The 17,782-nt window shown below is 38.3% G+C and overlaps 1 protein-coding gene across 1 annotated transcript in view; it reads right to left on the bottom strand.

Moving 5' to 3' along the window:
• Window positions 1–17,782, bottom strand: part of DMD (dystrophin) — a 4,487,195-nt gene that overhangs the window by 2,371,932 nt on the left and 2,097,481 nt on the right. Inside the window, exons 36-37 of the mRNA XM_053707599.1 lie at window positions 13,679–13,807; window positions 11,949–12,119 (exon numbers count right to left, since the gene is read on the bottom strand). Of these exons, the coding sequence (XP_053563574.1) occupies window positions 11,949–12,119; window positions 13,679–13,807 (300 nt within the window). The remainder of the gene's footprint in view (window positions 1–11,948; window positions 12,120–13,678; window positions 13,808–17,782) is intronic.

Genomic DNA, 17,782 nt, shown 5'->3' with positions numbered 1-17,782 from the left:
CCCATAGCAAACAATGGGGCTGCGTTTGGAGCTGAACGCGGCTTTTTTGCAGGTGTTAGGTTTTTTTTCAGCTCAAACAGCCCCATTGTTTCCTATGGGGGAATCATGCACGAGCACGTTTTTGAGGCTGGCCGCTTGCGTAAGCAACTCTGGTATCGAGAGTTGAAGCTGCGTTAAATATGCTCTACGCTCCTTTTTTGGAGCCTAACGCAGCCTTTATGTGGACTCTCAATACCAGAGTTATTTTTATGGTGCGGCCATCAAAAAGCCGGCGTTAGCTTTTCGGGTCGTTACCGACAAAACTCTAAATCTAGCCGCAAGAAAACCCCAAGAAAACTATTACAGACTATGACTCTAGAGATTCTACCGCCTTCTGGCAAAAAAACACCAATTCAGATAACTCACAGAAAGACCGCTCTATGTCTTCGCTCACATCTATACTAGCTTCCATCAAAGCTTTGTCTGATAGAATTGACTCTCATTACTCCCTCAGACAAGACCTTAGACAATCAGTCAGCGGGCTTAAAAGAGATATTTAATCCCTGGGAGAACGCACGGAAACCCTGTAAAGGAAACATGAAGATCTCAATATTGATCACATAAACCTCCTATCCTACTCCCAGAATCTTGCTGAACAGATCTCAGACCTTGAAACGAAACTAGTGGACCTAGAAGATAGGTCACGCTGCAATAACCTGAGGATACTGGGTATATACGAGAACATAGCCACTACAGAGTTACCCGAATATCTCATCAGCCTGTTTAAAGAACTACTAGGAAAACCTCAAGACCAACAATTTCTCATATATAGAGCTCATAGGGCACTGCGGCCCTGAAACTCAGCTTCTGGTACCCCAAGAGACGTCATTATTAGACTGCACTACTTCACCCTCAAAGAAAAAATTCTTACAGCATCCTTTGCCAACATGAATATGAAAGAATCTTTCCACAACGTTCAAATTTTCCCAAACCTCTCTCCACATACCCTGGCCAAGAGAAGGACTTTTCAACAGTTCACCCAAACCCTGCGTTCCCACAATGGGAAATATAGATGGGGATTCCCGGTAAAGATTGTTTTCCAGTATGGAGAACACTCCTACATGATCTCCTCACCAGAGCAAGGCCTTAAACTCCTTCAATTGCTCGGAATCCCACAATCTCTAGACTCCAACCTCAAGGCTTCTGAAAATTCTAAGACTCTCAATACCACCACCCCTGAGTGGAAGCCGCTACCCAGAAGACCATTTCAGCAAATGAAGAGAAAAGATCTGACACTGACAAAGGACCCTCCGTAAGTGGAACTATCTTCATCCACTTACAGTCCGTGATCACCTCCTGTACTTCATATGAACTCATACTTTAGTTCAAACTTTAAATTTAGACCACTCAACGACCTTCCAACTTTCAGCTTAAAAGCCCCATATACCATCTGCTTCCAGGGACTTTCATTTGCAAGGAGGCCGAACTTGAGCTTACGCACGGGTACTTGTCTTACCCTCATATTGCTCATTGGCCTTTAGAGATCCATCAAGAAAAAACTTGAATGTTCCAGCTAAGGTGGCCTTATACTCTGTTACCACTCTGTAATTGTGACTATACAAACTTGTAGTTTGTTTTTTCCTCTTCCTACAGAATTTGTATAGCTCCACATTTGGCTCAGCCTTGCCTTAATAGATCACGTACCGGTACACATCTTACTCTCTATCTATTGGCACTAAGATATATGGGTCTCTGCAACATGTTGTTTGTAATTTAATGTTTCTCTCTGTTTATGTTTAGTTTCACATGGTTCATAGTACCATATATGTTAAAAACAAAATTGTTTAGGGGCGGAGCTAGCCAGCCCAGGAGATGGCTGCTTTTTAACTGAGCTCATGAGCCCTATCTGGATGAGAACGATCCTGGCACTAGCCACTTTACATTTTCAAACCCAAAATAGACTAGGATGTAAAGCCTGTCTTACTAATCAAGTTTGGTAAGCTCTGCTCTTGCTTTCAACACGCTGTCAGCAGCATCGTTTGTGCACTGCGCTATCCTGGACCCGCACCAACTCTACGACATCCGAAGCTCAGATCAATAGCCTCACGGCTGGGAGCTGGATTAGTCAGGGAGCACGCCATAACAGCGGTGGTTAAAAGACCACGAAGGCAGGAGGAGTGCCACGCTGAGTTCTATCAGTGTATGCAGAAAGGACGGATAGCTCCGGGGAAGGCCGCAGCCTTACTAGAGTTAAGCGCGCATTTCTTACACAGCGCAGCGAAACGGAACATTATGCTGAAGGACAAATAATCATAAGGGTAAGATGAATCATAGCAAGCGACCTTACCTCTTGAATCACCAATGTAAATGCTAATAATTAAACTGCAGACATAACAGAAGAACACAAATCAAGGCCTCAGTTAGCCAGATATCTAGCTAAGGTGCTGAAGCAAGCTGTCTCCATTTTAACACACCCTGCAGAGACACAACAATCTGTTAATCCCTAGAACTGTTGAACATGGCATATTAGACTTGTTCTGGGAGCCCCATCCTGCAGCAAAAAATAAAAATAAAAGCTATTTGCAAGACTGCTCTTGAGGGGACTTGACCTCACACAGAAGGGAGATCTCACTTGTTATATAATCGCTGAGCATCTACATCAATTCACAAAGGCATATAAGTAATAAAGCTGTTGATCTTGTTCACTCAACCCTAAAAATGTCTCCAAAAAAGGCAGTAAACTTAATAGAGGTGCTAAACAGCTAAAAGCCACCTCTCACACAGTTAATAGTTTTTTCAAAGCTTTGGAAACAAAGGCCGCCAGTCCTGCTGGCACTGATCCCTCAGAACAAATTTCAGATCAAAGTTCATCTGAATCTGACTGTGATCAACCGTCTGAGAACATCACTATTCCTACAGCCTTATTCAACACAATCCCTTCAAAAAAAGACTTTTCTTCATTAGTAGCTCAGGTCAAACAGTGTATCAAGGATGAGATTTCTGATCTCAAGAAGGACATTTCAGAAATAGGGCACAGAGTGGAGTCTCTGGAAAACACCCAAGACTCCCACGCAGAAGCTATTACTGATCTCCATAACACTATTCAGCAACAAGGGGCTAATATTTCTGAACTCGAAAATAAACTAGATGATGCTGAAAATCGCAGCAGGCGACACAATATCAGGCTAAGAGGAATTCCTGAGACTATCCCGCCTACGGATTTGAACCAATATTTACAGGACTTTTTAGCACCCTAAAAAAAGAAGAAACACCATCGAAAATTGATATCGACAGAGCTCATAGAGCGCTACGACCCAAGCCACAAACTGGCCAACCGCCAAGGGATGTCATTGTACGCATCACCAATTACCAAGTGAAAGAAGAGTTGATGAAACTGGCATGAGAACAACAACCTATCAGATACGAAAACTCAGAGATACAAGTGTTTGCAGATTTATCCCAGAGAACTCTTTCACAACGCAGAGACCTTAAACCACTTACAGTACACTTGAGAAAAATGAATATTCCCTACAGATGGGGTTTCCCTTTCCATCTGGTCATACTCTGGAAAGGTAGGCGTCACACATGCTCATCCATCACAGAAATCCCGTCGATATGCAAATATCTAGATATTCCGATCCCCCAACGGAATCGGCACCACATCAGGAAAATCAACCTAAAGCAAGAGGATCTTTACCAGTACCACAGAGGAAAGAATGGAGTCAAGTCCGGCAAAAGAAAGCTCAAAAGCAAGCAGCCGCTACTCCCCTTCTATCAGGAGAAAAAGGCTGATACTGATCCACACCCTTAGTATCATATACTAATCATCCCTATCAGTCTGTGATAGTCACCCCACAGCTTGGACCAAGCTCCCAATCCTGTTGGGTGCTGGACATGATCCCCTCTACAACACCAGCTTGGTATTTACTTCCAATCTTTGATATCTAGGGTATCTTAAATCTGGAATTCTTAATATCCTTAACATAAGGTCTTGATTGTTGATTGTTGAATGCTAATTGTTAACTGTCTGCAGTTGTTTTATTGTTCTCACTCAGTTGGGAGAATTTCTCCTATAGTATAGAAAACTGTTCATTTATTGTTTATTACGAAATGTACTTTCTCTTAAGTCTCTTTTTTCTTTCTCTTATTACTTTTATTTTTCCTATCCTGATTACTGTTGAATGTACTCTTACCACAATCTTATTGAATGTGTTTTACCAGTAAACATTCCCACATACATAACACCAACATATATCTATGACTAACCCAACACCACAGAACCTTATTATTTTTACGCAAAACACAAAGAGTCTAAATTGCCCCAACAAAAGAAGACTGGCCATTTCTGATCTACACAAAAGAGGAGGTCATATATTGATGCTCCAGGAAACCCATTTTAAATCTAAAAATATTCCCAAATATTTCTCCCTACACTATCCTGAACACTTTCATAGCGCCAACCCAAATAAAAAAAATCAATGGAGTTAGCATCTTAATTCACAAGTCTATACCCTTCACCAAAACACAAATCTTCCCAGATAAGGAAGGTAGATATCTCTGCTTGAGAGGCCTCCTATGGTAAACCAGTAACGCTTGTTAATATGCATGCACCCAATTCACATCAAGATAAATTTATATCTTCATTAACAGACCTGCTCATTAAAGAAACTAAAGGATCCCTGATAGTTGCGGGGGATTTAAATCTCCCATTAGACCCCACGATAGACTGTTCAAACCCAGGTACAAGAACTAAAACTCCTAACCTTAATACTATATGGCAAAAGTTCAAACTCTTAGGACTTCATGATGCCTGGAGATATTTCAATCCCCAAAAGGCAGACTTCCTCTTTTTTTCACACCCAAATCGAAATTACTCCAGACTAGACTATATTTTTGTAGACCACATGGTTCTTTCTCATTCTAAGCACTCACAAATAATGCATACGTCTTGGCCAGATCATTCTTTAGTGACTTGCGCTGTAAAGTGGCCCTCAGCTCCTCTTAGAGCTTACCAGTGGAGATTAGATGAATCTATGCTCCTAGATCCAGCTCAGACAAAAATATTCTCAAAACATATAAAATCCTATTTTTCCCTAAATAACACCCCAGATGTTGACTCAGTCACTCTATGGGAGGCCCATTAAAGCACAATTAGGGGGGAGTTTATTAAAGCTAAAGCACAAATTAACAGGAAAAATAGAGAAGTAGAACTTTTAGCTAAAGATATAGCTGAACTCGACTATGCACATAAAGCTAACCCTTCTGATAGCACTATTTTAGAGCATCTTACAACAAAAAGAGAGAAAATTAACACTGCCCTGCAAATTAACTCACAAAGAAAATTACTTTTTTTATAACAAAACTTCTACAGGGAAGAAAATAAACCGGGGAAATTATTAGCCAAAGCCCTTAAGAAACAGCAGCAGAAAACCTATATCCACTCTATCAAAACACCGCAGGGTAGACACCTAGAAGGCACCAATTCCATAGCAAAAGAGTTTAAGGCTTTTTATCATAAACTTTACAACCTCTTTCCTGAGAGGAATGCTCAATCCCACCTTCAGCTGTGCAGCCATTATCTAGAAAAGATACCTATCCCACACCTAACCCAAGAGCAATGCGAATTTTTGGACAAACCCATCCAATCTTCCAAAATTCAAGATGCGATAAAATCTTTAAAACAAAATAAAGCCCCAGGCCCTGACAGTTTCTCAGGTCTCTATTACAAAACATTTTCAAAATATCTGGTGCCACACCTCACAGTCCTGTTAAATTCTATCCCAGAGTCCCTACCATTTCCTGATAACATGTTACAAGCCAACATCGCGGTCATAGCTAAACCTGGCAAATCCCCAAATACTCCGGCAAACTTTAGACCAATTTCATTGCTCAATGTTGATCTAAAACTATATGCCAAAATCCTTGCTATCCGCCTCATCCAGATCCTACCGACAATAGTACACCAAGACCAGGTTGGCTTTGTACCCCATAGGGAAGCCAAGGATAACACGGTCAAAGTCCTCAACCTGCTAGAATACATCACACAGCACAAAACCCCAGCTATATTTTTATCCACTGACGCCAAAAAGGCATTTGACCGACTGGACTGGACGTATCTACACAAGACCCTACGTCGTTTCCATTTCCCGGACCTTTTCATCCAAAAAATCTTAGCTTTATATACTACTCCCTCAGCACAGATTAAAATTAATGGTACCCTCTCAGACCCTTTTGAAATTAGGAATGGATCTAGACAGGGTTGCCCCCTCTCTCCACTCCTTTTCATTCTATACTTAGAACCACTTGCTATCAAGATAAGAAAGAATTCCCAAATCCAAGGAATCAACATCGAAAATCAGTCACATAAGCTAGCCATATTCGCAGACGACATACTCCTGACACTAACGGACCCATCGACTTCACTTGATTTGGCTATTTCTGAACTTTTTAGTAAACATGACAAAATCAGAATTCTTACCTATAAATCTTCCTGACCGCTCCCTGGAAACTCTAAAACTAACCTGCCCCCTTAAACAGCAGACAAAATATCTAAAATATCTTGGTATCCACATTACTCAAAACAGAGCAGATTTACGCAGGCATAATTATGGCAACTTAATCTCAGAATTCCAGACTCTCACTTCCACATGGCTCCCCAAAAACATTTCCTGGTTGGGCAGAATCCACGCAGTAAAAATGATTCTGTTACCAAAAGCCCTTTACATCCTCCAAACAGTACCGGTCCCAGGCATCCAAAAGGATCTGGCCACCCTACAAAAAATTATAAGTGATTATATATGGAGGCACAGACCCCCACGAATGAATAAAAATACACTCTTTAAACATCCCACAGAAGGAGGACTGGGGGTTCCCCATCTTCACTCCTATAAACTAGCTATATCCCTACAAAGAGTCTCCGATTGGTGCAAATCCAAAGGATTGGGTACCAAAGGGTGGATACAAATTGAAAATGCAATGACAACCACACATAACCTAAACAGTATCTGCTGGAATCCCGCATTTTTCAAAAAATATACTATATCCACATCATCCATTACCAACGAAACCTGGTCAGATTGGAGATTGCTATGCAGATCATCCAATAAGATTTCCTCTAAATACTCACCACTCACCACTCTTATAAACAACCCAGAATTCAATCCAGGAAGGTATCAAGATTACTCTTGTCTCCTGGATCCCTTACGCTCCCTCCCTATGTACTCACTGACATATAATATGAATATTAAGAACAAAAACTAGCTTGATTTTCTAAACCACCCTTTTCTGTCCTCTTGGTTGTGAATCCACCAAATGCAACATTACATAGTCTCACACAAGTTTAAAAAAGATCTGACACGACCCCTCACGACTTTTGAACAACTATGTATAACTAACAGCTCAACAAAGGGAGTGATATCCAAGCTTTACAAGCTCCCCCTATCAAACACTTTCCCACATCTTCCCTCATATACAAAAAAATGGGATAGAGAACTTAGCACAACTACCACTCCAAAGGTCTGGGAGAGCAGATCCAAGAACTTGTCCCACTATGGTCACTCTGCGCAAGCAAAAGAAACCAACATCAAAATTATGATGAGGTAGTACTTAACACCTGCTAGAATAAGATACATATATATAAAATATCCTCAGGCCTTTGCTGGAGGGGCCGCTCTCAAGAGGGCCATATCTCACATATATGGTGGGAGTGTGAATATATAAAATATTCCAGGTCTAGGGTTTTTAAGAGCATTAATACAATCTTAAGCACAAATATATCACCTAGCCTAGAAATAGCAATACTTAGTCAACCACCAACCATCACATGCAAAATTAGAAGACAGTTATTTCAAATTATGCTTAATGCAGCCAATCAATTACTTCCGAGGATGTGGAAATCCCCTCGGACTCCTACTTTGTTGGACTGGAAGGGTCTAGTGAATAAGAACATGATGTTAGAAAGATTTCACTATCTCAAATTAGGCCAGTTGTCTCTATATCACAATATGCAGTTTCTGTGGGACTCTTTCAATCTTAATGATCAACAGGTACTGGAAATCTAGAATACTTAGGCCTACATGTATACTTTATTCTGGTTAAGTAACACACATGCAACATCCTTATAAAAGAAGAATAGGTTGAATAGGGTGCAGGACTCTAGTAATCTTTTCTTTCGTTTTACTTTCCTTTTTATTCTTAGTCCATTTTAGTTTAACCTCTTTAAAGGTTATCCTAATTAATATATGTATAACTGACAAGAGTTGGAAATGTCACATTCCTGACAATCATTCATCCCTGATGAGAGACTATACCCCAGAATCCCTCCAATCGAGAATTGGGGCTTACCCTTATATAATCTCTTAGCTTTTTACATCTCAAGGAATACCCCAAAGACTTAGCACTTATGTGAAGAAAATATTAACCAGAGGTTTTGGGAGAAACACATTGTGGAAATAGTTCCAGGATGTGATACTCAGTATTATGTTTTTTCACAAATTTGCAACTTGTCATTTCTTCTATATATTGTATTCTTCTCTATATTTGAAAATAAATAAATTGAAATATAAAAAAAAAAAAAAATGTTAAAAGCAAGTTCAGTGGCTTATATCTTACTCTTAAGTCATGTTGCCCAGTAAAAAAAACAACTGCAGGGGTAGAGCTCATGGACCTAATATTAGACACTATCCACTCAACACCAGTACTGCTACACCTCTCAGACAAAGTGGAATCACACCCTACCACTTCCTCATAGCTCCCCCACACCCATCTTAAGATTTAGGGTCTCTAGTTTAATCTCTCCTCCTGCTTGGTTATGGCCTTAGACAAAGTTTGGCCCCCCCATGACAAGAAAATCTCCCCCTGCCTACCTGTCAAAGCAGATTCTCCTGACTTTTAGACGCCACAGACCCTCAGTCGCAGACATTAGGGTGTTCCTCTCTGGGCTTGCACAAGGTTCTGCAACCCGCTGTCCCTACTTCCACTTGCCCCTCAGGTAAGGCTAGTTTGTTAACTTCCACGGCACATGACATGGGGATATTGAAATAGTCAAACATATACTCTAAGCCTAGATCATACAATCATTTACAAGCACCTTTAGGTGCTCTATTATTACCAGGCCAACTAATAGCACCACACTCAAGCCTAATTTTTCCTCATGGTTAGTCATTCATTCTCCTTGGTCAGGATATTTAAGTTCAATGATTATTTTGCTAATTGGGTATTGCATATTGTACAAATGTTCAACTGCCTGTTTTATACTTTCAGGTGTTTTACCTAGCAGGAAACAAGGGTAAGATCAGAACTCATAGATCTTCTAACAGACTTCTCTCCACACAGCACCTACACCCCTATATCTTTCAGACTCAATAGAACCACGCTTTACTATTACCACATAACCCCCTACTCCTTCTTGCTTGGAAGGTCAGTTTCTTGTTATGCTTCTTTAATCATGCTCTATACCTTTCCTTGACTGGTGGGATAATCCCTCCTTCCTGTACCCCTTACACCTCCCTATACACCACATATAGACCTCATTTGTAGCTGTCAGCTTAATCGTTCTCCTGGCCCCTCCAGCTCCGTCTCATTTTTTATTACCTGACCTTTTCTGAGACTTCTCCAATATAACTCCTCCTCTCCTCTTACCCTCCATCCAACTCAAAGCGGCTCTTGCCCGCTGATCCACCATAACCCTACCTTATCGTTAGCACTGTGGTTATATTAACACCCAGAGATGTTGTCTTTAACTTTCATTGGTATACACACCACAGATACTCCTGCCGCCCACTCAAGTAGCTCCTAAATAGCTCCCCCCTCCCACCCCCTGATTCCCTAACCTTCTCCCTTCCCTTTTCCCACCCTCTTTTTTTCTAAGAATGGAAGGTTTACGACTGCTCACACTAATTGCCCAGGGACTTAACTCCCCCACAAAAAGCAGCCCACTGCTAAACCACTTACAGAAGACTAAAATAGATATTGCCTTTATCCAGAAAACTCACTGGACCCCAACCTCAGGTACGTCACAAGCATTCAAAAAATTCCCCATAGTCTTTGAAACCTCCTTTGAATCAAATTCCAGAGGGGTAGCCATATTTCTTAGCAATAACATTAAATACAATCCCATCTACATCGAATTGGACCCCAAGCGCCTAACAAACTTCAGAGCCTCATTACCAACTACATATGGAAAAATAAAAGACTCAGAGCCTCTAAACATACTTTTCAGAGACCTCTCACATATAAGGGCTTAGCCCGCCCAAACATCATTTTATACTACAATTAACTGGAGTGTTTGGGAACAACCACCTCGTTGGTACGCCATCGAGACCTCGTTATTACCATTGGATTTAAAACTTCCTGATCTCATTTGGATTCCTTCACATTACAGAAAAGATATTGGTACATTACATTACATATTTAGGGACGCCTTACAATTTTGGGACCAAGTGAGACACAACCCAGAAATTGCCCCTCCCCAGCGCTTACAATCTCTAGTGCTCTTTACAGTCTCCCAGACTCACATATTGACTCCTGTCATGATCTCAAGATCTCGCTGGTCACGGACCTCTATGACCAGGGCTCTTGGATGTCACACACTCAGTTTTGTTAAAGCTTTCATATCCCCTCCGTATTAAATTTGAAGCATTCCGCTTGAGCTCGTGGTTGAGATCGTGGGGATACCCTAAACAGAACCTAAGGGCACCAACTAAATGGAAAAGTAAATAGAGCCAAGCTCTTAAGGTCCACTATGGACTACTCTTAGAACCATACGTGAATAGCAAAATCCCTCAACACACGAATGGGAGAGGGAGATGGGCTTCATGGCTGACACTGACACCTGGAATGGGTGTATTGTTGTAACCAAAAAACTCTTACACTGTGCCACTCTTTGGGAGTTGCACTACAAAATATTAGTTAGATGACACCTAGTCCCCTACACACTCCATAAGATATACAGCACACAATCCCCTAATTGCTGGCAACAATTTGGACATCTGGGCATGACCCTACATATGTGGTGGACCTGTCCTAAAGTCCAGCCTCTTTTGCGAATACTGTATGTTACCCTTAATCAGCTGGGTGTTAACCTCCCATACACACCGGAAGTATGCCTACTCCCCATGCAGATGTCAAATCTAAATCCAGCCACTGAGGCATTAATAATTTACCTCCTTATGGCCACTAAGCTTGCAATAGCCAGAAACTGGAAAAATAAATATCCACCAGCCTTTTCACAAACTCTTTCCATCATACAATACATCAAACAGGTGGAACTACACTCCTATAGAGTCTTAGACATGGTGGGGTTCTACTATGAGATCTGGACCCCATGGCTAGATCAGTTTAAGGACTAATCTCTACAGGATTAACAATCTTACCTCCTGATGCAGCCCCCCCCCCAAAGTTTTTTTTTTTGTTCCCGCTTCTATTTAGTTACCCCGCCCCCTCTACACTTTCTCCCTTCCCACCCGGCTTATCTACCACTATCAAGTAGCTTCAGACCCAATAGTAGGTATTTCTGTACTGTATACCAAGGTGTTATAACTATTCATTACTTGCCCTGACTGAATCATTCGTAAAAATGAGGTTCTATACTTCTGCATATTGAGCATACTCTTTAAATCCTCTTCACAACTGGTTAAATGTTCACCATGATGCAATTATATGTCTTTTATGATACTCTGAAATATTCCACTTATGGTTTACCATATTCCTTGTTTAATGTACAATATGAACTCATGTCTGTATGGTCATCGATGTTATGTGAATTACTACCTCAATAAAAATGATTATTTAAAAAAAAACAAAAAAAAAAAACAATTGCAACAAAAAGGTGTTAATGCAATACATCTCCCCCCCCCCCACACACACACACACACTCAGTTAAGTTATTGCAGTATGCAGATAATCTTCTAATTACAAGGTGTTGAACTTTTAATCAACATAACAGTATTTTCTTTATTTTCAACACGTACCTTTCCACTTTTAATTCTTTGGGATATGTCTAAGAATCGTTGATCAAGTTCAGAGAGCTTAGGTTGGATCATTTTTCTGCAGTGCTCACCGCGGCTTGTCATCAGCTCAACAGCTTGTTCACGTACAGAATCCATCTTTGGCTGCATATCATTCAGCTCAGCTTTTAAGTGCTACAGTTCAAGGGTAAAAGACACAAAAGAGGGAAGTGTGAATCATCAGGACATATTTCCCATTAGATAACAAATACATACGTGCAAGAATGCACTAATAGTGTTAAGCTTTTGGTTGCATTTTACTTTAACAGATTAAGTTTACTCATTAGTTTAGCATGGTTACACATTATAATCCCTGTGTAAGTTTAGCAAACAACATTTATAATAGTCCAGGTTTCATTAAGGTCTTTCCTGAAACCTTTAATTATATTTATACATCACAGAAAAAAATGCAAATATGTTAGACAGGGCTGCAATGCAGTATGTAGCAAGCTGTTGTCACCCTCTAAAGCAAACAAATAATTCTTCCTTGACCCTCTGCCCAGAACAATTTTAAGTGGTACTCTAACTTTAGGTATTTTCAGACATGTTCCTCAGTATCTATGGCACCTCTCTCAGTGAATAGTGTGCTAGCTTGCTTTATTTGATGATAATTGATCCCTCTACCCTCTAGCTGAGGTTAATGCAGATGTTTAGCAGAATATATTTTGTTATTGGTAAATCAAAATTAAAGAAATGGTTACCAAGCTATTATCATTGAACCATGAGTCATCAAAATAATGCTATGTATAAGTCCTATTGCATTGGATATGAGAACATGTAAACAGCAAATTGTTCACATATACATTGAACATTTATTGTTATTTCAGAAAAAGCCATATAACAAGGGATATTTATGTAAGGTGGTATGAAGCTACAGTTAGAACCTTTAGAACTCAGCTGTTAACCTTGAGAACTCAAGAAACAGCAGTACATTTATATGTATTCAATTCATATCTTATGCATGGCCGTGTGCATACTTCACTCTAAACATTTATTTAATATTTGTCAGTTAACTTTGTATGCATTTTGTGATCAATGTCAAATGCATGCACTAGTCAGGAGCCAGAGTTATAATGATGTGTTGGAGGCTTCAAAGGCATGTGTAAAGGTTCCCTGTCTGGAAGCTTTGTTCACATGTACCTCAATAAATGGGGCATAATGTGTATCTCACAATACATAATTATTTCAAACAATTAAGCAACAATATTAAAACAGCGTCTGTAATTTGTATTTTAAATAATTTATGTTAAAGGGACAAGAAACCCAACATTTTTCTTTCATGATTCAGATTGAGAATACAATTTGAAACAACTTTCTAATTTATTTATGTTATCTAATTTGTTTTATTCTCTTGGTATCATTTGTTGAAGGAGCAGCAATGCACTAGTGGTTTCTGACTGCACATGGGAGAGCCAATGACAATGTGTATATATATATGCTGCCACCACTCAGCAGCTAGAACCTAGGTTCTCTGCTGTTCCTAAGCTTGCCTAGATAAACTTTTCAGCAAAGGATAACAAGAGAAGGAATCAAATTAAAAATAGAAGTAAATTGGAAATTTGTTTAAAATTGTATTCTCTATCTGAATCATGAAAGAAAATTGTTGGGTTTTATGTTCCTTTAAAGCTATAAAATAAATAATACAGCTAAACATTAAATAAGCATTTGAAAAATCTTTATCTGCAAAATAATACCTTAAAAGTGTCTTCCCTCTGCTGAACCTTCTGCTTTTCTGCTTCATCTAACAGTATTTCAGCACGGTACATCCAAGCTGTGGTGTTAGCAACACCTTGGTCAAAAATTTCCATTTGTTTTTGATATTCCTGGAATCAAGACATTAAAACACTAGTAGCGTTTCAAATAACACAAAGCTGACAAGAAGCAATGGCTGTACTGTAAATCTCCAAAGACATAACTGTCTCCTTTGACTAAGACATGACAAAATGACATTGGTTTATTTTCCCTTTATTGAAACGATATAAGATTCTGAATATTAGCAGCTGTATTCAGTTCAAATATTCTTTTATAGATTCTCTAAAATTTATCAAAAAACATTTATTCATTTTGGGGGAAAAAAACTTAATACCATAAAGAATCTAGTCCCTGATTATTGAGCTTGTTGGGTAAAAGCTAAGTAAAGCAGTGTCATTCCCACAGCTGTAGCGAATCATGTCCGCTCGACCTCGCTAAAAGCCGACAGCATATGCTGTCAGCGTTGAACATTGCACAAGCATTTCTAGTGAAATGCTTGTGCAATGCTGCCCCTTCTCACTGACGGCCAATCGGCCACTAGCAGGGGCCGTCAATCATCCTGATCATATCAGATAGGGATGATTTCAGTTCAACACCTACAAGTTGGCGGATAAGTTAAGGAACAGCAGTCTTACGACCGCTGCTTCTTAACTTACGCGGACCAGAAACGATGGGGCTCTGAAGCAGCATCCACTGATTAATAAATGGAGCCCCATGTTTACTGTTGAAAATTTCAAAACTAAAAAGCATTCATTGTACTAAAGTAATAATGGCCATGAAAAATACAAATATGTGAAGGTTTAGAATTTAACGTCATGAAAATAGTATTCCTAAAAGACATCACATTTTTTTTTACCAATGAATCCTTCTCATTTTACTTTTATCTATTAAAGAAATATTAATCACTATGGGCTAGATTACAAGGGTGATGCCAAGTGTTTCTCGCTAGCAATACTAGGTTTATTGCGGCTGTTTGCACGCAGGAACATGCGTATTACAAGTTGAAAGTAAATTGCAAACACGTGAGTGCAATCGTGATTTACTCTTGTCGGTTTAGTGTGTCTTCAGAGCTCTGGTTAACTGTTGCACGAGACAAAAAAGTGGAACAAAATACTTTCAAAAATACATTTAAAAGTACATAATAAAATAATATTACCCAACATAGTTATAAGGGCTCAAAGATATAAGGTCTCACGTGTTAGAAAAAAAAGGACTGCAAAGTGGTTTAACATAGAGATACATATATACATATGTCTAAATATGTATATCTATATATCTATATGTTTATATGTGTGTAAATATGTATTTATAGGTGTATGTATGTGTTTACAGACATATATGCACATATGAACACAAAATATTGATATGTATACATATATAGACATATATAGAAGTACAGTGGAGCCCTTTGCAGTCAAGTAGATGAAAACATGTAAAATCATTTTTATTCAATGTTCATTTTTAATAAAGTGTTTAATTATGTATTTACTGTAAATTTTTCACATTCCAATGTTCTTCACATAGGGGAATATGGTCTAAATATTTATAAATAGATATTTATTTATTTATCTGTATATATCAATAACTAAATATCTATACATATATATATATATATATATATATAAATAAAAATAATAGGCATAGCTATATATTTTACCAAAAAATATAATATTCCTAAGCGCAGACAACCCCCCCTTTTTTGTTTATATATATATATATATATATATATATATATATATATATATATATATATATATATATATATATATATATATATATATATGTGTTTTTATGAATTTATAGAACATATTCTTTTATATGAAGAACATTAGAATGTGAAATATTAATATTTTCATATCGGCTTAGTGCACTTGAGAAAATGTGATCAGGTTTGCGCACAAGTAGGGTGATAGGTTTTTTTCCACTCTTCTTGCTCCTTTGACTTCTGAGGGGGAATATGTTAACACGGTCAATATATCCTAACATCAGCTTAGCACTCAATCAAAAACTTTTTACTTTTAATTTGTAATACACACCTTATCTGATGCATGGAAAAAGCACAGGTTAAAGCTTATAAAACTTTGATGTCACTTATAGCAAAATATCCCCATCAATTTATATGTTTAATAGAATCAAATCCTACTTACTTTTTGTTTAAAATGAAGCCTCCAAATATAATAACATATATTTTCTGATTAAATGAATAATGTCACGAAGACAGCCCACAGAAATTGGCTGTCCTACATGCAGTGTAATAGTCCAATGAATAACATCTAATTTAGTTATTGTAATTCTCAAATTGTGCTCCTTCCACGCATGTGCAGTAAAATCAGTCTGCTCACGCATGAGCTCTAACATCCATGAAGACTTTTGCCAGGTCATATTAAGGGTATAGAGCACGTACATTGATTACATTATGTCATAGGCTTTTTGAGGAACTTAACAGTCCAAGGATGGAAAAAGAAAAAGTGCTCCAAGCCTTATAGTAAAAAAATTCCAATACTTTATTCAAAAAAGCTTAAATTCATGTAAAATAAAAGCGGTCAGCACAAGAAAAAGTGCAAAAAATGCAAAAATACTTTAGCTAATTTCCGTTCACCCTCTGATTTGAAACCCAAGAAATCAACATGTTGGTTACAAAAGAGGAAAGGCTTTTATAAATGTAGACGACCGGTATGCACCACATGTGATTTTGTAAGTGAGGGAGAAGAGTTTACATCCACAGTTACTAATAAGAATTACAAAATTCATCATTTTATTAACTGTGCGACCACGCATGTAGTATATCTCCTCACTTGCAAAATCTGTCTGAAACAGTATACAGTATACAGGGAAAACGAAACGTCCATTGAAGGAGAGATTTCTAGAGCATTTGCACTCAATAGAGGATGATCACTCTGACACACCAGCCTCCAGACACTTTAAGACTCTACACAACTCTGACATATCAGCTTTATCTGTTCAGGGAATAGATTTTGTTCCTCTTTGGAGAAGGGGTGGTGACAGGGAAAATACATTAGACAAAAGAGAGGTTCTTTGGATGTTTAATCTCCAGACAACCTATCCTTTGGGTTTAAACATGAGAAGAAATCTAGATTTGTTTGCTAAGTAGTATAGACCCATACAACAGATTAACATTTAACATTAACATTTGTGATACAGGTTGATATGCTTACTTAATGTAGTGAGACTTTGTTTTTAGCATATGTTAAACTAGCAATGTCATTGTTATCTATTTGTACACATATGTGTTTCTTGTCATAGGCTCCCTGTTCGCCTCATAAGTTAGGATTATGACTCTTAGGATTCTAAATAGTAGTTAGATGCTAAAGCTAATTTTTCAAATTTGTTTGAACAACAGGAGTGTGAATGCTAAATAGTATAGGTCCATACAAGGGCGTGTAAAGTGTACTCAGTATATTATAAATACATATGATAGGTTTCTTGTCATAGGCTCATGTATTAATATTTGTGATACCGGTTGGTACACTTACTCAATGCAGTGAGACTGTGTATTTAGCATATGTTAACTTAGCAATGTCATTGTTATCTATTTGTACATATATGTGTTTCTTGTCATAGGCTCCTAGTTTACCATATAAGCTAGTATTATGACTCTTAGGATTCTAAACAGTAGTTAGATGCTAAAGTTAATTCCTCAAATATTGTCTGAATAATAGGAGTGTGATTAGTTATCATTGAGTTTCTTATACAATGAGGTTTCTTGTCATAGGCTCACTTACTGATATTTAAAATACAGGTTGATATGTTTCTTTAAGAAATTGGAATTCTAGGCTATAAATAGAGACAGAACAGGTGAACTAATCAGCAGTGACCAAGTGCATAACTGCACGAAACGTTTGCTGGGAGCACCTGTTCTGTCGCCTGTATTTTTGCATTTTTTGCACTTTTTCTTGTGCTGACCGCTTTTATCTTACATGATTTTAAACTTTTTTTTTAATAAAGTATTGGAATTTTTTTTACTATAAGGCTTGGAGCGCTTTTTCTTTTTCTATCCTTGGACTGTTATGTTTGTAATTAGTGCG

The sequence above is a fragment of the Bombina bombina genome, chromosome 3 (genome assembly GCF_027579735.1).
Source record: "Bombina bombina isolate aBomBom1 chromosome 3, aBomBom1.pri, whole genome shotgun sequence".
Taxonomy (NCBI): domain Eukaryota; kingdom Metazoa; phylum Chordata; class Amphibia; order Anura; family Bombinatoridae; genus Bombina; species Bombina bombina.
This window is presented reverse-complemented; position numbering and strand designations above follow the sequence as displayed.